General features: G+C 42.8%; 2 protein-coding genes across 4 annotated transcripts; one reads left to right on the top strand and one right to left on the bottom strand.

Moving 5' to 3' along the window:
• Nucleotides 1–45: 45 nt before the first annotated feature.
• Nucleotides 46–6,267, top strand: LOC143370247 (uncharacterized). Of its 2 annotated transcripts, XR_013085581.1 has the most exons (8): nucleotides 46–591; nucleotides 733–818; nucleotides 891–1,107; nucleotides 1,188–1,271; nucleotides 1,351–1,437; nucleotides 3,414–4,167; nucleotides 4,283–4,451; nucleotides 5,818–6,267. XR_013085581.1 is itself a non-coding variant. In XM_076815118.1 (6 exons), the coding sequence occupies exons 1-6, from the start codon at nucleotides 390–392 to the stop codon at nucleotides 5,883–5,885; spliced, it is 744 nt and encodes a 247-aa protein (XP_076671233.1). In that variant the 5' UTR covers nucleotides 46–389; the 3' UTR covers nucleotides 5,886–6,267. The 2 variants fall into 2 exon arrangements, 1 of the variants encoding a protein (XP_076671233.1); XM_076815118.1 differs by lacking the exons at nucleotides 3,414–4,167; nucleotides 4,283–4,451.
• On the bottom strand, nucleotides 1,424–5,870 carry Swi2 (Protein singed wings 2). Of its 2 annotated transcripts, XM_076815093.1 has the most exons (10): nucleotides 5,729–5,870; nucleotides 4,961–5,122; nucleotides 4,711–4,873; nucleotides 4,486–4,642; nucleotides 4,256–4,404; nucleotides 3,971–4,159; nucleotides 3,450–3,608; nucleotides 3,189–3,299; nucleotides 3,019–3,108; nucleotides 1,424–2,949 (listed from the first exon to the last, which is right to left on the bottom strand). In XM_076815093.1, exons 1-10 carry the CDS (start codon nucleotides 5,755–5,757, stop codon nucleotides 2,764–2,766), a joined length of 1,395 nt encoding a protein of 464 aa, XP_076671208.1. In that variant the 5' UTR covers nucleotides 5,758–5,870; the 3' UTR covers nucleotides 1,424–2,763. The 2 variants fall into 2 exon arrangements, with proteins under 2 accessions (XP_076671208.1, XP_076671209.1); XM_076815094.1 differs by lacking the exon at nucleotides 3,019–3,108.
• Nucleotides 6,268–16,528: the final 10,261 nt, after the last annotated feature.

The raw sequence follows: 16,528 nt of genomic DNA on the forward strand, positions 1-16,528 counted from the left end.
TTTCATGCTTTGTACCTTCGGCATTGCGTAATTTCATTCTTCGTCACAATGTCGTTTATTGAAACTACTGTTTACAAAATTAGTTGACACTAAAGTTTTAAATCTTCGTCAAGGTCGCACTGAATCGAAAATATTTACCACACAGGTATGACGCGTATCTGGCGTAAGATTCTGGCGATCAAGACACGTTCCCACGCCGTTCTATGTGCTTAATCGGAGCCAACACGAAATTCGCTCGAAATGTTTGTGGCCATTCAATTCGCCGTATCGTCAATCTATCAACAACTTCAAGACACTTCCCTTCAAAGTGCACGACATCCTTGTTAGCTCGGCAATCATACGAATGCTTGATGCATCGTAGCAGGGTGAGATAAACCCGCGCTGCTCGAATGTCGGAACAGCGAGACTCCACGTGCCAGAAGAATGATCTGCCAAAATCGTTGCAAGGAGCAGAAGATGCCGAGTTCGTCTGGGGTTTGATAACCGAGAGATTCCCAAATGCTGCGCCACTCCTCTGCGAAATGGAAGCGGTGATCGACCGCGCGGAGGATCTCCTTCAGCAGCTTCGGGCACCCTGTTGTCGCGAGATAGGTTCGTGCATTACACATTGCGCCACTATTCCCCTTGCGAAGACTATCTCTATTCGCCCTCTACGTAGAATTTTGTAGCAGTGTGATAGTAATTGAAAAAAAAAACATTCATGGGAGATGATTATGTTTCTTGAATCTTTAGAAACGTCGACGTCCTTCTACTCCCCTGACTCCGAGGAATCGACATCACTGATCTCCGCCGGAGGATCAATAATTCTGCAGAACGAAGTACGTTGTTAATTAGTTTAACATCGGTAAGCTCCTAGTTGTTTGGACTTTCTAATCGGATGTATGCTAAAGAGCTTAGAGAACGATGTCGGCAAGATGGTCGCGGAAACGCAGGTGTCTGAATGCAGAATGTGCGAAGGGGACGTCGATGTGAATGAGGATAGCCGAAAGTCAATGTTGAAGGATTCGGACGAGGGAAGCCTGTCGAATGATTCGTCGATGATGCATTACTCCAGTGGTGGAAAATGCTCCAGTACCGAAGAATCCAATTCCCTGAAAGCTGATACACGTCTGTGGGGTTCTCTTTAACGAGTAGCTCAATGCAGAGTTCCTCTATGTAGTATTTAAGTAACGGCTATTTTCCTGCAGATTTTGATCAGAGGATGAAGGAAGCGCATAGCTTAGAGGGATGGGGGAAAGTAGTGGACTATGCTATGCGAAAATCTGGCATGGGTAATGGAAGATATAAACCTAAGAATCTATATAATTAAATAAATCTTCCAAGTTACTGATTCATTGTCTGTATCAACAGGAAATCGATTCCCCAAGGGAGCAATGGACGTAACCGGGATGTGCAGCAAAAGTGAAGAAACTAGGACAGAGAGCAGGGACATAAGTGGTATCTCTATTTCATTTTAGCTCTAGCTTAAAGAGAACTGTTTTCTTTGACTGGAAATATCCTTCAGAACACGAGAACTCGTGTATTATTCTTCATCAGCAAGAAATGGGTGCGAACGTCGGTGATTCCAGTCTTGAGATCGATTCCGAGCAGAACATAGGGAGTCAAGGATTTATTGTATCCAAGGACGATTGCATAAATATTTCGTTGAAAGTACGCCCACTGTCTCGACGCGCACAATCTGCTCCGCACAATTTCTTTAATGCTAAAATAAATTCTAAAGGGCAGCGGTGACGAGAGCGCGGCACAGTTCGCGGAACAACGGACGCCGTTGAATATCCTCGAGACGTACGCGGATCGTTGCAAAGTGCCGATCGTGTATCAGTGCGTAAACGATGGTCTTCTCCGTTGCAAGTCGAACGTTTTCGTGATACGTGGTAGTCTCGGTGGATTTACTGGTAGTAATTTCATAGCAAACTTTCATTCACCCTACCGACCTGTCGCAATGAAACAGAGCTCCGCAATCCACGCTCGCATTCGTAAAACACGTTATACCGCAATTTAACAGCAACCTCTCGAGGGGATAGCGAAGAGTCCGCGAAGAACGGCTTGGCAGTGAAAATACTACGAATGATCGCCAACCAACAGATGAGTGACGAGAAGCTGGTCACTTTAGCAGACCTCTCGAACGAGGAGTATGTGTCGCACACGTCCAGCTCGTAATCATTGATTTTCCAAATTCATAGCGTTACTTATTTTATCAGAATGTTAGAGATAATCGACTTAGGCACGGATGGTCCGAGAGAATCGAACCAGAGGAAGCTGTACCAGCTCTGTCTGGAGAAAGGGCAACCTGTCCCGAGGTATACCATCGAGAAGATAAAAACTTCCAATGGCCTTACCTACGTGGCTACTTGCAAAGCGTTGGGCCATAACAGCGAAGGTTCTTTCACCTCTTAACAATTCTCCCTGGCTTTAGTAAATTCTCTCGTTTCTAATTAACTCTTATTCGTGCGAATGCAGGTCGCGGTCTCAGGAAATGCGGTGCCAAAAAGTTAGCTGCTGACGAGCTGTACCGTCGATACAGTCAGGAAGAGAAGTCCAGACTGCAGGTATAAGTGGAAGTTCGAGGAGACACATTAGGGATACTGTAAGGATTCCCAAGGTTCGACTGACTTCAGCTGGTCTGACATTAGCTACTACAGACTCGTTTCGAGTTGAATCGCATCTGAACTGGTTTAGCTTTGAAAGTGATAAGGACCAACCAAGTCACCGAAGTTTCGTTCCTCCGATCGCAATTGTTTTCCATCCATCTTCTACACTTGCCTACGGTATCTTGGCGACGATCCAAGGCAGTTTGCCAGTCTTCCTGAAGGACCAGTAATCGTAGAGGAGTTTGCCAATGATGAGGAATATCAGTAAAGCCAGGATAATGTTCAGAACATCCAGAGGATGCAGCAACGGGTCTTCATCCGATGAGACGCAGATCTCGGTGCGCGTTAGGTCTCTTATCTTCAAAGAAGCCGAATGTTACGCATTTGGATACTCTGTCTTAAGGGAAGAAGTAGATAGATTCCTTACAGTTTTACCAGAATTCTCATCCCCGTTTGTCAGAGTACACCTCACGTCGTTCACATCCTTCACGAGATTAGTGTATCTTATCAGCAGATCCTAAAATTTGTGTTTCTTTGATATTCGATAGCTAACTAAACGTTTAGGGCCCACAGCTAGATTTTCGCAGCATAGTTTACCTGAAACCCGGGGGTGAACAGACAGTCGCATCTCCAAGGATTATTCCCAAGATACAAGCTCACAGCGTTCCCATTGTGTAGCAATGCATTCTCCAGAGCATACGTAGGCAGCTGAAACAGTAACGACACAAACTTCTCAACTCTTCAGCGGATAAACCACAATTAACATGCTAAATCCTGCAAGTGTTCCAGCGCTTAATCCCTCTCCCATCTTCTCTATTCCAGTAAAGTGTCCCCGTTTACGATCGACCTGATACTAACATCGGTCAGCTTGTTCCCTCGAAGACTGAGTAACCGAAAACGATCTACCCAACTCGACCCCTCCAGCTGAACGATGGACTCGACGAGATTGTCATCGAGATACAGGTCTATCACTCCTTTATAAGCAGGATTAGTCGTAAGTGGCGTCAGATCTTGTATCTGCAATATGATCAGTCGACATTCTTTAGAGAACTCTTCCAAGGAAATTACTTTCAGGGTGTAAAACCGTAAACCCTCCTATTTTGGCAGAATGATGAATTCTGTGGATACTTTAAATCAGTGACGAGCAACCCGCGGCTTTTAACTGTGTAATTCTATGTTAAAAATAACAAATTTACTTCATAAATTAAAATTCTTTGATTTAATATTTCAGTTTTTAATATTGCGCCCCGTGTAGAGTATTAGGTTCACACTTTTGGCCCACTACTGGCCAAAGGTTCCTCATCACTGTTTCAGATTTAGATATTACATACAACGCCTTCTCTAAAAGGCAGCTCACACTGAGAATAAAATAGCGCAACCTTGTTTCCAGTCAAGCGAAGAGTGGTCGTGTTCCCCGGTAAGAAGCTAGGCATCTCGGTCAATCCACGATGGCTACAGTTCAGAGAAGCAAACACCATCAGCTGCCTCTGGATGTGTCTTCCACCTTGCCCAAGAACATACACCAACTCGCAATCGCACACCGTCCTCTTGCATTCATCTTTCAGCGTCTGAAACGGTAAATTCAAACGACATACGCCCACCAGTCATCTGAAAGGCAACGCTATTATCGACCAATAAATAATATCTCTGCAATTGCTGTTTACATTGATTATTTCTACAACTTGGACCAGCGGCCTGCCCTCGTACGGCGCGGTGCACCGTAGATTGTCTTTATCAGCGATCTTATCACCGAACGAGCCCTTCTCTTGGTCCAGGATCCACCTCGTGCTCTCCGTGCATTCCAAGGGATTACCTTTTATACGCAAACTTGCATTGTATTTGAGGATAATGAAAGTTAAGGTAACGGAAAGCCTGAAAGTATCTCTTATCGTACCGGAAAGGTAGGCGTGATGCAACGATGGTGTATTAAGCGCTGCAACCTTGATCTCTGCGAAAGTATTGTTCCTGAGGTCCAGGCTCTTCAATTTCAAGAGATTGGCGAACGGTTGATCGGGCAGGTGCCGAAGGTTGGTCCCAGTTATGGCCAAATCCTGTAGGGGAAACGTTCTGCTTCTAACGGACTTCGATTCTCGCTTGCAGAAAGATCAATTTCGTGTACCTCGATCGACCGAGCCTCGGGCGGAAATGCGGAGGTCACTGTAGTCAGGTTCCCGTTCGCTATCACGAGTCTCCTTAGAGAAGGGAATCCCCGCAGGGTTTGTTGCGGGTCGAACGCCTCCAGAGACCAATAGCAAAGGACCAGAGTCTTCACGTTCTCACCCCTGAACAAACCATTCATGAATCTCGCTCCTCTGTGTATTACTATAGAAATGTTTGGTAGCAAGTAGGGAAACGGTCGCGATAATCACCCAGATTTCCACTTGTCGTCCAGACCGTAAAAACAAACGAGACGGCGATCGTGTTCCATGAAATCGCACGCCGCGCTTGTCGTGTTTGATCTCCGTTGACGCAAATCGCAGCATCCTTCTTTCGTAGACGAATGTAGCGCGTTTGCCAGCGTAAACAACGCCCTGTTTGATACGTTAATCAGCATCAATTATTGACGATTACTGTTGCCTTTCTGTTATTTGTAAAATGGGCTAAAGGGATGTACATTCGATTTCTCGATATTTGGATGTTGGGTGCTTTTATCATCTCGCTTTCGTTTGAAACCGTGCCAGAGTATTATCTAATCTTTCGGGAGCTTAAGCCCCCAGTAAACACGGAAGCATTTGCAGCGCGGTAGCGTGCCTATTACTTATCTAATCACTATCAACCCAAGTCTTTCATTGTTCGAATGTTTCGGGAGGATAGATTTAAATAAACGGACTCGATCATTGATTGCTGAATGATGACAGGGCGCGTGAGATCGTAGAACGAAGCGGAAGACTCCATTCTTTTTCTATTTAGAGTTACATACAACATTTACTCGACTGATTTTCAGTTTCACGCAAACAGTGGCCGCCTTATATCTGCGAGAGTCAGTTCTTGCGACGCAGGTCGATCGAGAACTTTGAAAATGTTGATTCGCACCCCGCGCAAATTTCGTCGATCTCCGTGTTCGATCATTCGTCCCGCTCGCCCGCGGGAGTAAAAGCTACAACTGCGCTAACAGTAAGAGGAAGGAGCCTACTTACAGAACGAAATAATTGAATTTGATCCCCATTGTAACCGATCCCTCAAGACGGTCTTGAGTTTAACGAAAACGAAATGCGTCTGTTGCTAGGATCGAGAGCCTACGAATATTCCATGAGCGGCGCCGTTTTCCAATTGTTCGGGTCAGCCGGGAAGTGACACGATGTAATCGAATGTATGTATCGAATGTACCGCACAAGTGTCAACGAAGAACTGTCGATGCTAATAAGAAAATCGAAGGCAATACTCGCCACTCCGCGGATGAACGACTAAGAAAGACGTCGTCGGGGTTTAACTGGAAAGGAACATATTGCAAGGTGCGGGCGCAGACGCAGATATTCGATTTGCATAGTGCATTAATACGTTATTGCGATAATTAGATGTTTTCGGGACGGGGAAAGCTATTTAGATAATTAGATAACGCGAGGAGATTCACTTCGCGCCGAATGCTGCGCTTTCCGCCTACTTGCAGGTATGTTCAAGCACGTGTACGTTATACTGGGAGGCATGATTAGTAAATAAACCACTATTCCTAAAAGAATATTACGTTCAAGGCGCTTTTTAATGTAATTTAAACCCTTGGTCCTTCTCTGTAACAAATTTTACCAAGATTCCGCTTGCAGGTAAGCAGTGGCGGATATAAGAAAAAAGACCCAGATGGAAAACGTTCTGAGGGGCCCATTTCTTCGGGAAAATGAAGCGATAGTTTATTAAAAACGGGTCAAGTGTAGTAGTATGAAAAAATAAATGTAGTGTTTGGATACCTATACCTAATCATAATTTTTTGCAAATGGGGCCCTAGGGGCCTTCTGGGCAGGGGCACAGGCGGCATCTGCTCATCAGCCGCCCTGTAGTATCCGCCACTGCAGGTAAGTACTTATTAATTTCTTGAATAGGATCATTGAATACATAGGGCGTTATTGGAACACCTATCGTTTCACAATTTTGCACGTATACAACGTATTTGTGCCATACAGCACAATGTGTAATAGGAAAAAGATGTTAATATATAAAGCAGAAAGTGCTTGTGAGTTTGTCTGTCGCCTAAAAACTTTCGAACGGTAAACTCTGGTATTACGAAATATGTTCCGGCTCATTATGCCTAACTAATCCAGATGAATGACTATTTTCACAAAAAAAAAAAAATTATAAAATGAGTATCTAAATTTCGGGCAAAGCCGAGCAGCACAGACGAGGTGTAGGATAAACATATCACCTTATAGATGTTCGTGTCGCCACCCAAACTGTATTACCGACCCATAATTTGAGGTCTGAATGTAGTGGCATCTGCTCATGAACAGCGTTCAACTCAGCAACTACTCTGACATGTGTTGAAAGGCTGAAAGGTGTTTGCGTACTTGTATACGTGTGACTCGTTTAGAGAGAGAGTTTGGCACAGGTAGGCTTTTGCTACGCTATGCTTTGGCTCGGTTTGTCAACGACTCACGCGGATTTTTCTCCGAAAATCCATTTCAGGGATCAAGACACTATGAAGCACAAAAATGGTATTTCTTCAAAGCCCATGCAAGCTATAAGTTGCAAGATGACATTGTTTATTAGTACTTTGCGTGTAGTAGAACCTTTTCACGTATCGTACGCCGAAAAGTATTAAAAATTCACGCTGTTACTGACATTCCCGCAAGATTCTAATGCACTTTTGAAGTAATAATAATTGGATATTACTGGCTACGAGTATTAGTTTATGGCCAACACTAAAATTTACAGTAAAATCTAATTCTTAAAAGACTCGCAGAAGGTTGCATGATGCACGAGTGTCGTGGTGTGCATGGATGCAACTGCAAGTCGAGTTACTTTTGAAACCCGCATTGGGAAATAAAATTTTGTCTAGCGCTGAGAAATTCATCGGTTCAGTGAAGTGTGTGCACGTCATAGTTCATATTGTCTCGTGATTTCTCAATTCGCGCATAAATTTCATCGATTACTGGACCATGTGGGAGGCCTTTTAACAGGATTCCATTTAGATATACCCGTTACCTAGAAGACTTTTTCAGAAACTGAAGGACGTTTAAAAACAGGAAGTGCTTCTGTAATCGTGTGCAATGCGATTGTAGAGTCAGTGCCTGTGCCTGCCAAAAAGTGTTTCATAGAGTACCGTGGTTCTATCGTATACTTCGTCGATCTTAGTAACTAAGGGGGAGAAACAAGTATGTCACTCATATTTCTCCAAATATTCCTGCAACTATTCATTTACACCAAGTTCCACTAAAATGTATTTATTCATTATAAATAATACTAGATGATATGTATAAGCATTAACATTAATGTATCGAACAATTAAACATTGAGAATAAAAGAGAATTCATTCGGCGTAGAAAATCATTTGCAAATTCAAGATCAAATGTTACTAATTGCTTGATATCTCAAGTTCTATCGATCAAAGTTAATAATAATTTCTACTGGGCGGTTAGGGTAAATGTTGTTAACATTATTTGTCATAGCAATAGCCAATGGAACGTATATTTTAGCAGAAAATCCATTTTTGCCGAAGAATTCGTTGGATTTCGCAATTGTAATTAACCGTCGACCTTGTTTTGATCGGGAGACATCGTTCCTCGAAGTCTAGATAAGGAGCTCACAGAGCTTCATGTACTCAGTCGTCGTCGGTCTTCCGGGCCTGGAGGACCTCCGGGGACCCTGCAGTTGCCGAGCTACCTGGACCTACTGGACCTACTGGACCTACTGGACTTCCTGGACTTCCTGGACTTCCTGGACTTGCTGAGGACCTGGTCAGGGTTTCAACTCGGGTCCATCCCCCTCCCCCCGATGCAGCCGAGCCACCTGGAGAGGCGGATTCAGGAGCCTTTCTTGGAGGGGGCGAAATATGTAAAAGTACATAAGTACATTTTTTAACCCTCTTTCACAAGATTTAAAATTTGCTTGTAACTTATGTTTTAATATCTCAATCTGATACTGTAACCTAAATAATTAAATTCACATTAATTATAATTCTGTATAAATAATTAAATTCACATTAATTATTTATACAGAATTATACACAATGTCATAATATTTTCTATTTTATTACTCTTGGGGGGGGGGGGCGATCTGCAGAGATAGCAGTGCAACTTTTCAACTCGTTCAATCTTTCTACATGCTACCGAATAAAACGATTATATATATATATGTATTAAATTCTAGATAAAAGTTTTAGTATCGCGTTTTAAACATTCTAAACAATTTTTCTTTAATTTCACAATCATTCGAGATGCTTAATGTTTTGCATGCAAGTTACGCTTCTCAAGTTTAAATATTTCATATGAGTTTTATGAATCTTCTCTTATTAATAGTTATTACATTCGAGTCATTAGATTTTCTGAATAAAACATAAATAGGCAGTCTCTCTACGGGCCTCGAAACGCTGCGACCTCCTCGTAGCGAGACCTGGTAATTGGTGAGAACAGAGCCGATGCGATTGCTGCGATTGTCAAATATCCTAAATAAGTAGATAGATACAAGAATTTCTTTAAATAGTAATACTTTGATATAATGTAAAAATAAATGTAACTCGAAATGTTTGAATAAATCATTCCTTCCCTTCCTTCCACATGTATAAATATATAAAATAAAGTAATGTGGAATTCTCAAGATATGTGAAATAATGGAGTTCAATAACGACGTTCACCAAAGTCGGAGGACGGATCGGACGGATGAACATTTAAAATGCCATGGTATACCTATCTTAATGTATTATTTCCATCGATTACTGGAATATGTGGGAGGTCGATCGTCCAGATTCTACTGCAATACACTAAAAATAAGTATCTGGAAGACTTTTTTGAAAACACTGTACTCGAGTCCGATCACATCTCCTCAACTTTGAAAGACATATATGTATACATAGAAAGAGCAGGGTGCATGGCTGCAGCTGCGAAAAGTACATATTTCGCAATGGACATTGCGATATAGAATTATTTCCGGCCTTTGTGAAATTTCAACTTCCATGGGAAACAGTTGAGGTCGACAGCAACCTCTACCAATGTGACAACATTCACGAAAGGTGTAAGCTGACAGTTCGACTTCAACCGCGGCAGCGATCGGATCAGTGAATGTACCTGCATATTATTTCGTGATTTCTCGATTCGTGCATCAATTTCATCGATTACTGGACTATGTATGAGGCCGTTTAACAAGATTCTGCTGCATTACACTCAATACCAAGATGCCTTTATGGAAACATTTTACGCGAGCCCGAACACTACTTCCCACTGCTGAGAGATGTTTAGAAATGTGATGTGCTTTTGTGACCGCGTGCAATGCGATTTTAGAGTCAGTACATATTTCGCGATAAAGTATTTCATAGAGCACTGTGTGGACGCGAGTGCAGAGTCAATGTTTTGCGCATACAGAACTATTTAAGTGAAAGCACCGGTGCTCTAAGTGATTTTTCATCGTGGAATTACTGTGTCTACATAAAATTATTTCTGGCCTTGACGAATTTCCAGTTAGCTGGGAGTCGGTCGAGCGCCATAACACCGCCAACAACCCCTACGTCACAACATTGCCAAGCGGTGTCACCTCTGTCAGTTCGACTTTACTCGCGACGGTGATCGCATCAGTGAGTGCGTGTACATATTATTTCGTGATTTCTCGATTCCTGCATAAATTTCATCGATAACTGGACTATGTGGGAGATCGTTCAACGAGATTCCACTACATTACACTCAGTACCTAGAGGACTATTTTGGAAACGCTTTACTCGAGTCCGAACACATCTTTCCACTGTTGAGATATGTTTAAAAACATGAACTGCTTTTGTAATCGTGTGCAATGCGATTGTAGAATCAGTGCTTATTTCGCGATAAAGTATTCGATAGTGCACAGTGGCCCTGCGTATTAGTAATGTGAACGCGAACGTAAAGTCAGTGTTTTAACGCATCTAGAATTAATTCAGAGCACCAGTGCTCCTATTGCTTTTTCATCGCGAAAGTAATGTGACATATTTGGAAGTGTGACACATTCTATGGGGTACTGACCCTGCAACTGCTGGACATTCGCCTGCAGATCGAATAGCTACTGCTAAAAGGGGATGCTTGTCAGTGAGACTATTTTCAACGAACGGTGAGTGATACTTTTTCATTCTTTGAATTTTTCTGTATGCTATCGAACATAATGATTACTGTAGCGAGCATAGTGACCACGAATACGTACTTAGTACTCGCGAATAGTAAAATTTAATGCGTGTACTTCCAAATGTTTAATACACGTAGAAAAATACAATGAATAAATTTTAAATTCGCGATAGGAGTTTTAATATCGCGTTTCAAACATTCTAAACTTCTTTTCTTTAATTTCACAATCATTCCGGATGCTTAATGTATCGAATACGAGTTACATTTCTGAAGTTGAACTCTTTCGTGCGAGTTCTTTCAAATCTTCTCTCTTAACAGTAATTACATTCGAGTCATTAGATTCTCTTAATAAACAATGACAGTAATTTTTGGTACTACTTGGTTATTATGCTCGCTAGTTTTGCTTGCCCGTTGCATGTGCTAAATATTAAGACACACTGGTAGTAATATTACGAGAAATCAAAAATTGCCACTCTTACCACCTGATATCTCGACCTCAAATGGTCCCTTTATAAAATAACAGTATAATAATAAATGACTGCCGCCAAAGTGGCTGCTATATGAACTTAAATTTCTTTCTCCCTTGCATAAAAATAACTTTAAGCCACTAAACCTACAAATTTTATACATCGCGGAAGAACTTGCACATGTGCTTAGTTTTAACTAGCCATAGTCCTAGAGTCCATTAAGTTTTAATTTAAGAACTTTAGTCGTAAGAATTTTTCCAAATTTTCAAAAATGCATTGGTCGAATATGGACCAGAAATATTTCGTAGAAATGGGTCACTTTCGTAGGTACCTCCGCGTTGGTGTGCCTGGACTTGGTAACGTTTTCCAATGCATTGCGTCTTGCAAAACGTTGTCAAGCTGAAGCCTACGATCTAGTTTAAGGGTCCAGATCAAGCCAAACTTACATTCGGTGAGTTTGGTTCGGTCTGGACATCTATTCAGAAATGCACTTGCGTACTTCGAGCGATAAGCTTTTGTTCCGCCTCGTTCTTTTTAAATATAAGAGTGCCAAACACACCCTTCTAGAAATACAATTCGCCTTCGATCACTGATTTCTATTTCGCGCATGGTGTTCTCGCCCTTCATAGGCCGGCTGTGCTGGGTACAACTTATTACGGCTTTACACAGAGGACCATTGTTAGACGAAGATGTGCGACAGTTCTCGTTCTCGGTCACGCTCGCCATGGCTGTGTAAAGTCGTGATATGGAGCATGCCATGTAGAAACGAAATTTCGGTGGATCGAGGGTGAATGTTCGCGTCGCGCCGCGCCTTTCGGTCCTTTAGTCGTTTAGTCTCTTTTGCAATCTCAATCGGGAGATTCTTAGCTTTCGCATATCCCTCGAAAGTTACGCAAGTGCATATTTGCAATAGATTATGCCACTAGGGCTCATTGTAAAGAGTGCGATAGGCTAGATTTAAGGGTAGAGGTACGCTTGCTTGTTGAGAGTGACGCCTTTTACCATTGCTTTTGCTTACAATTAGCTTCACCGTGCACCGTGTCGTTTCGCATTTAGTATACTTTTACAGACTTGTCATAGTGTATTTTCTATTTCCTACTTTCAATTCTCTTTTCTTTTTTTCCGGTAATATAATTCGCTCTCGGGAGAGATCTTGAATTAGCACAAGATGCTCGGGCACGATACACTCGCCTGTGCAAATTGTCGGCTTTGTGATGGGAGCGCGTATTGCAGCTGCATGTGATTTAATTGTGAGGCGGGCTGCTGTGAGTCTGACCCCTCAGGCGCGGCCCCTAGTGGGGAACTCCCGTTAATGGGGGGCTGGATGAATGGTGGTCGCGTATTAGCGTTTTGTCTGTGCAACTGCAATGCGTGAGTGTATCGAGCAGCTCGAGATCTCTCACGACGGCGAATCCGTGTCCGTTTTTCAATTCTTTTTCTATCTCTGCAATGAGATACTTAGCGTCTATTTGTCACTTGAAACCAGTGCAAGTGTGCCTCTAAAATATGCGAAAGAAATTGTAATGGCATATGTGTAGAAAGATCGACGAGAACCTCTCGTCTATCTTTCTTACGCGCGCATGCTAACCCTTTGGACTTTAAAGTAAAGTCTTTGGAAATAATTTTAGTAGTTTTTTACCTTATACCGCAATCACAGTCCAAAGGGTTAGTATAACGAAGTATAGTGTATATGTGTGCTGCGAAACTTAGAAAATTTAGCCAGGCAAGTCCAGTTTTAAGCGCATCATCGAAACATTCGCCGAGGGATTCGCCGAGGTTTTCTCTGGTGAATTCTTTAATAAAGAATTCACTAAGAGATTCGTTGCTAGTTTCAGGGAAGAATTAGATCTGGGTTAGGGTTTACTAACACTTTAGAGTAGAATTGGAATTTTTCTGGCATTCCATGCCATTAGCGCCTGATGAGGCTGCTTCTATTTCCTTTTACAATTCGGAATTATCATGCGCCTAAACAGGCTGCTGTATTTTTTAATTAACATTAAAAAGGATGAGACCTGATGATGGTACATTAGAATTAAAAAGCATTAGGCGCCCAAAAAGGCTACTCCTTCCATACATTAAGATTGAAAAACCTTAAACGCCCGAAGAGGCCACTCCTTTTTTCTATCAGACAGAATCAGAATTCATTGAGCGCCCAATGTGGCTGCTGGAAATTTTTCTCAAAGTCTGAATTGCGTGACACCTTGCAATTTAAAGGAAATTTTTTCGAACTTGTTTAAATACAAATTGTCTGTTTCAGTTATAGTGTTTGTGATCGCCCGTAATGCGATCGTAGAGTCAGTGTTTTTGCGCAAGTAAAGCTAGTCGAGAGCACCGGTGCTCTAATAACTTTTTCACCGCGAAAGTAGAGTCATGCACGAGTCCAACTGCAGCTGCAACGTTGAGAGCTAAGCTGGGGCTGAGTTGAAGGGTGCTCGTCTGAGAGCTGCTGGTCAGAGGGATGCTGGTCAGATGGGTGATGATCAGAGGGGAGCTGGTCTCAGGGATGCTGGTCAGAGGGTTACGAGTTTGCAGAGATGCAGTACCGATGATGACAGCGAACGGTGAGTCATTTTATAATTCTTTGAATGGGGGTGCATGTAGTACAGCTACTTAGCTCTTTCGATTCTGGCCGTTCCAACACTAATGCACGACATGCAGAGGCCTTTTTCACATGGTCGGTATTCGTTTGGGGAACTCTTATGCAATATTTCGCGAATATGGTCTAGGGCGTCTAGGCAGTAGCCTTATGGCGTGGTCCTTTTCTAAACCATATTCACGAAATATCGTAGAAATGTTCCCGAAACTAATGCCAATTATATAAGATGCGCCACTAAACGTTATGCATGTGTGTTCGAAAGAGCAGCATCGATTGAGCTGACCATACAAGGTACTCGTAGATAGTGACATGCATGTGTCTGTCTCAAAATAAAAAATAAAATAAATCAATACAATTGTTGCTCGCGATTCTTACAATTTTATATCGATTAATAATAATTCGTAAAATAATCGGATCGATCGAGTCAAGTAGAGTCACCGCGAAATTTTTTGAAATGGGTCTCAATGAAACTAGTCTTCCTAACAATCTTGCATTCTAGCAAGATCTTTTATGGTCGCCGGTAATGCGATCGTAGAGTCCACGCTTTTTTCGCGTCCATATATTTTCAAGAGCGCCGCGGCTCTTGTGTAGAGTTCTATTACCGCGAATTTACAGTCAAATTTTTGCGGATCTATGATTTATACAGAGCACGGGAGCTCGTGTTGATTTTTCGTCGCGAAAGTAAAGTCAACCTTTTGCGTATCGGAAATTTGTCCAGAGCACCGGTGCTCTAATTGCTTTTTCATCGCGAAAGTAAAGTAAAATTTTCGATTAGCTTCAATTTTCAGCTGCTTGGTATTCTAGGTCCTAGAAAGGACCTAGCTTGTGGGCCCTAGAGAGGGCCCAGAACAGGGGCCCTAGAGAGGGCCTTCGGCATAGGCCCTAGAGAGGGTCCTAGTCATGGGCCCTAGAGAGGGTCCTAGTCATGGGCCCTAGAGAGGGCCTAGCTCGTGGGCCCTAGAGAGGGTCCTAATCATGGGCCCTAGAGAGGGTCCTAGTCATGGGCCCTAGAGAGGGCCTTCGGCATAGGCCCTAGAGAGGGTCCTAGTCATGGGCCCTAGAGAGGGCCTAGCTCGTGGGCCCTAGAGAGGGCCTAGAATTATGCTAGCTTGGTAGCTAGCTAAGATGTACTTGCATGCATGCCGTAGAATGTAGAATACGAGTACCTTGTATAAGTGGGTCGTAATCTTTGTGCGTGCATTTTGGAAGGAAAAGCATCATACCTAAGGCACGCAATGCATTTGGTAGGATAAGCTTCCTACATAATGCATGCAAAAAGACCTTACCCAACAAAAACACATTCAGAAACTAAGGAATGTGAAATAGATGAAATGTGAAATAGATGAAATGTGCGCGTTTAATAAACAGGAGCGCTAAAAGTTGCTGTTTAAATATAAATTGTCGGTTTGAGTTATAGTGTTTGTGATCGCCCGTAATGCGATCGTAGAGTCAGTGTTTTTGCGCAAGTAAAGCTAGTCGAGAGCACCGGTGCTCTAATAACTTTTTCACCGCGAAAGTAGAGTCATGCACGAGTCCAACTGCAGCTGCAACGTTGAGAGCTAAGCTGGGGCTGAGTTGAAGGGTGCTCGTCTGAGAGCTGCTGGTCAGAGGGATGCTGGTCAGATGGGTGATGATCAGAGGGGAGCTGGTCTCAGGGATGCTGGTCAGAGGGTTACGAGTTTGCAGAGATGCAGTACCGATGATGACAGCGAACGGTGAGTCATTTTATAATTCTTTGAATGGGGGTGCATGTAGTACAGCTACTTAGCTCTTTCGATTCTGGCCGTTCCAACACAAATGCACGACATGCAGAGGCCCTTTTCACATGGTCGGTATTCGTTTGGGGAACTCTTATGCAATATTTCGCGAATATGGTCTAGGGCGTCTAGGCAGTAGCCTTATGGCGTGGTCCTTTTCTAAACCATATTCACGAAATATCATAGAAATGTTCCCGAAAAAAATGCCAATTATATAAGATGCGCCACTAAACGTTATGCATGTGTGTTCGAAAGAGCAGCATCGATAGAGCTGACCATACAAGGTACTCGTAGATAGTGACATGCATGTGTCTGTCTCAAAATAAAAATAATAGATAAACCAATACAATTGTTGCTCGCGATTCTTACAATTTTATATCGATTAATAATAATTCGTAAAATAATCGGATCGATCGAGTCAAGTAGAGTCACCGCGAAATATTTTGAAATGGGTCTCAATGAAACTAGTCTTCCTAGCAATCTTGCATTCCAGCAAGATCTTTTATGGTCGCCGGTAATGCGATCGTAGAGTCCACGCTTTTTTCGCGTCCATATATCTTCAAGAGCGCCGCGGCTCTTGTGTAGAGTTCTATTACCGCGAATTTACAGTCAAATTTTTGCGGATCTATGATTTATACAGAGCACGGAAGCTCGTGTTGATTTTTCGTCGCGAAAGTAAAATCAACCTTTTGCGTATCGGAAATTTGTCCAGAGCACCGGTGCTCTAATTGCTTTTTCATCGCGAAAGTAAAGTAAAATTTTCGATTAGCTTCAATTTTCAGCTGCTTGGTATTTTAGGTCCTAGAAAGGACCTAGCTTGTGGGCCCTAGAGAGGGCCCAGAACAGGGGCCCTAGAGAGGGCCTTCGGCATAGGCCCTAGAGAGGGTCCTAG

The sequence above is a fragment of the Andrena cerasifolii genome, chromosome 6, assembly GCF_050908995.1.
Source record: "Andrena cerasifolii isolate SP2316 chromosome 6, iyAndCera1_principal, whole genome shotgun sequence".
NCBI lineage: Eukaryota > Metazoa > Arthropoda > Insecta > Hymenoptera > Andrenidae > Andrena > Andrena cerasifolii.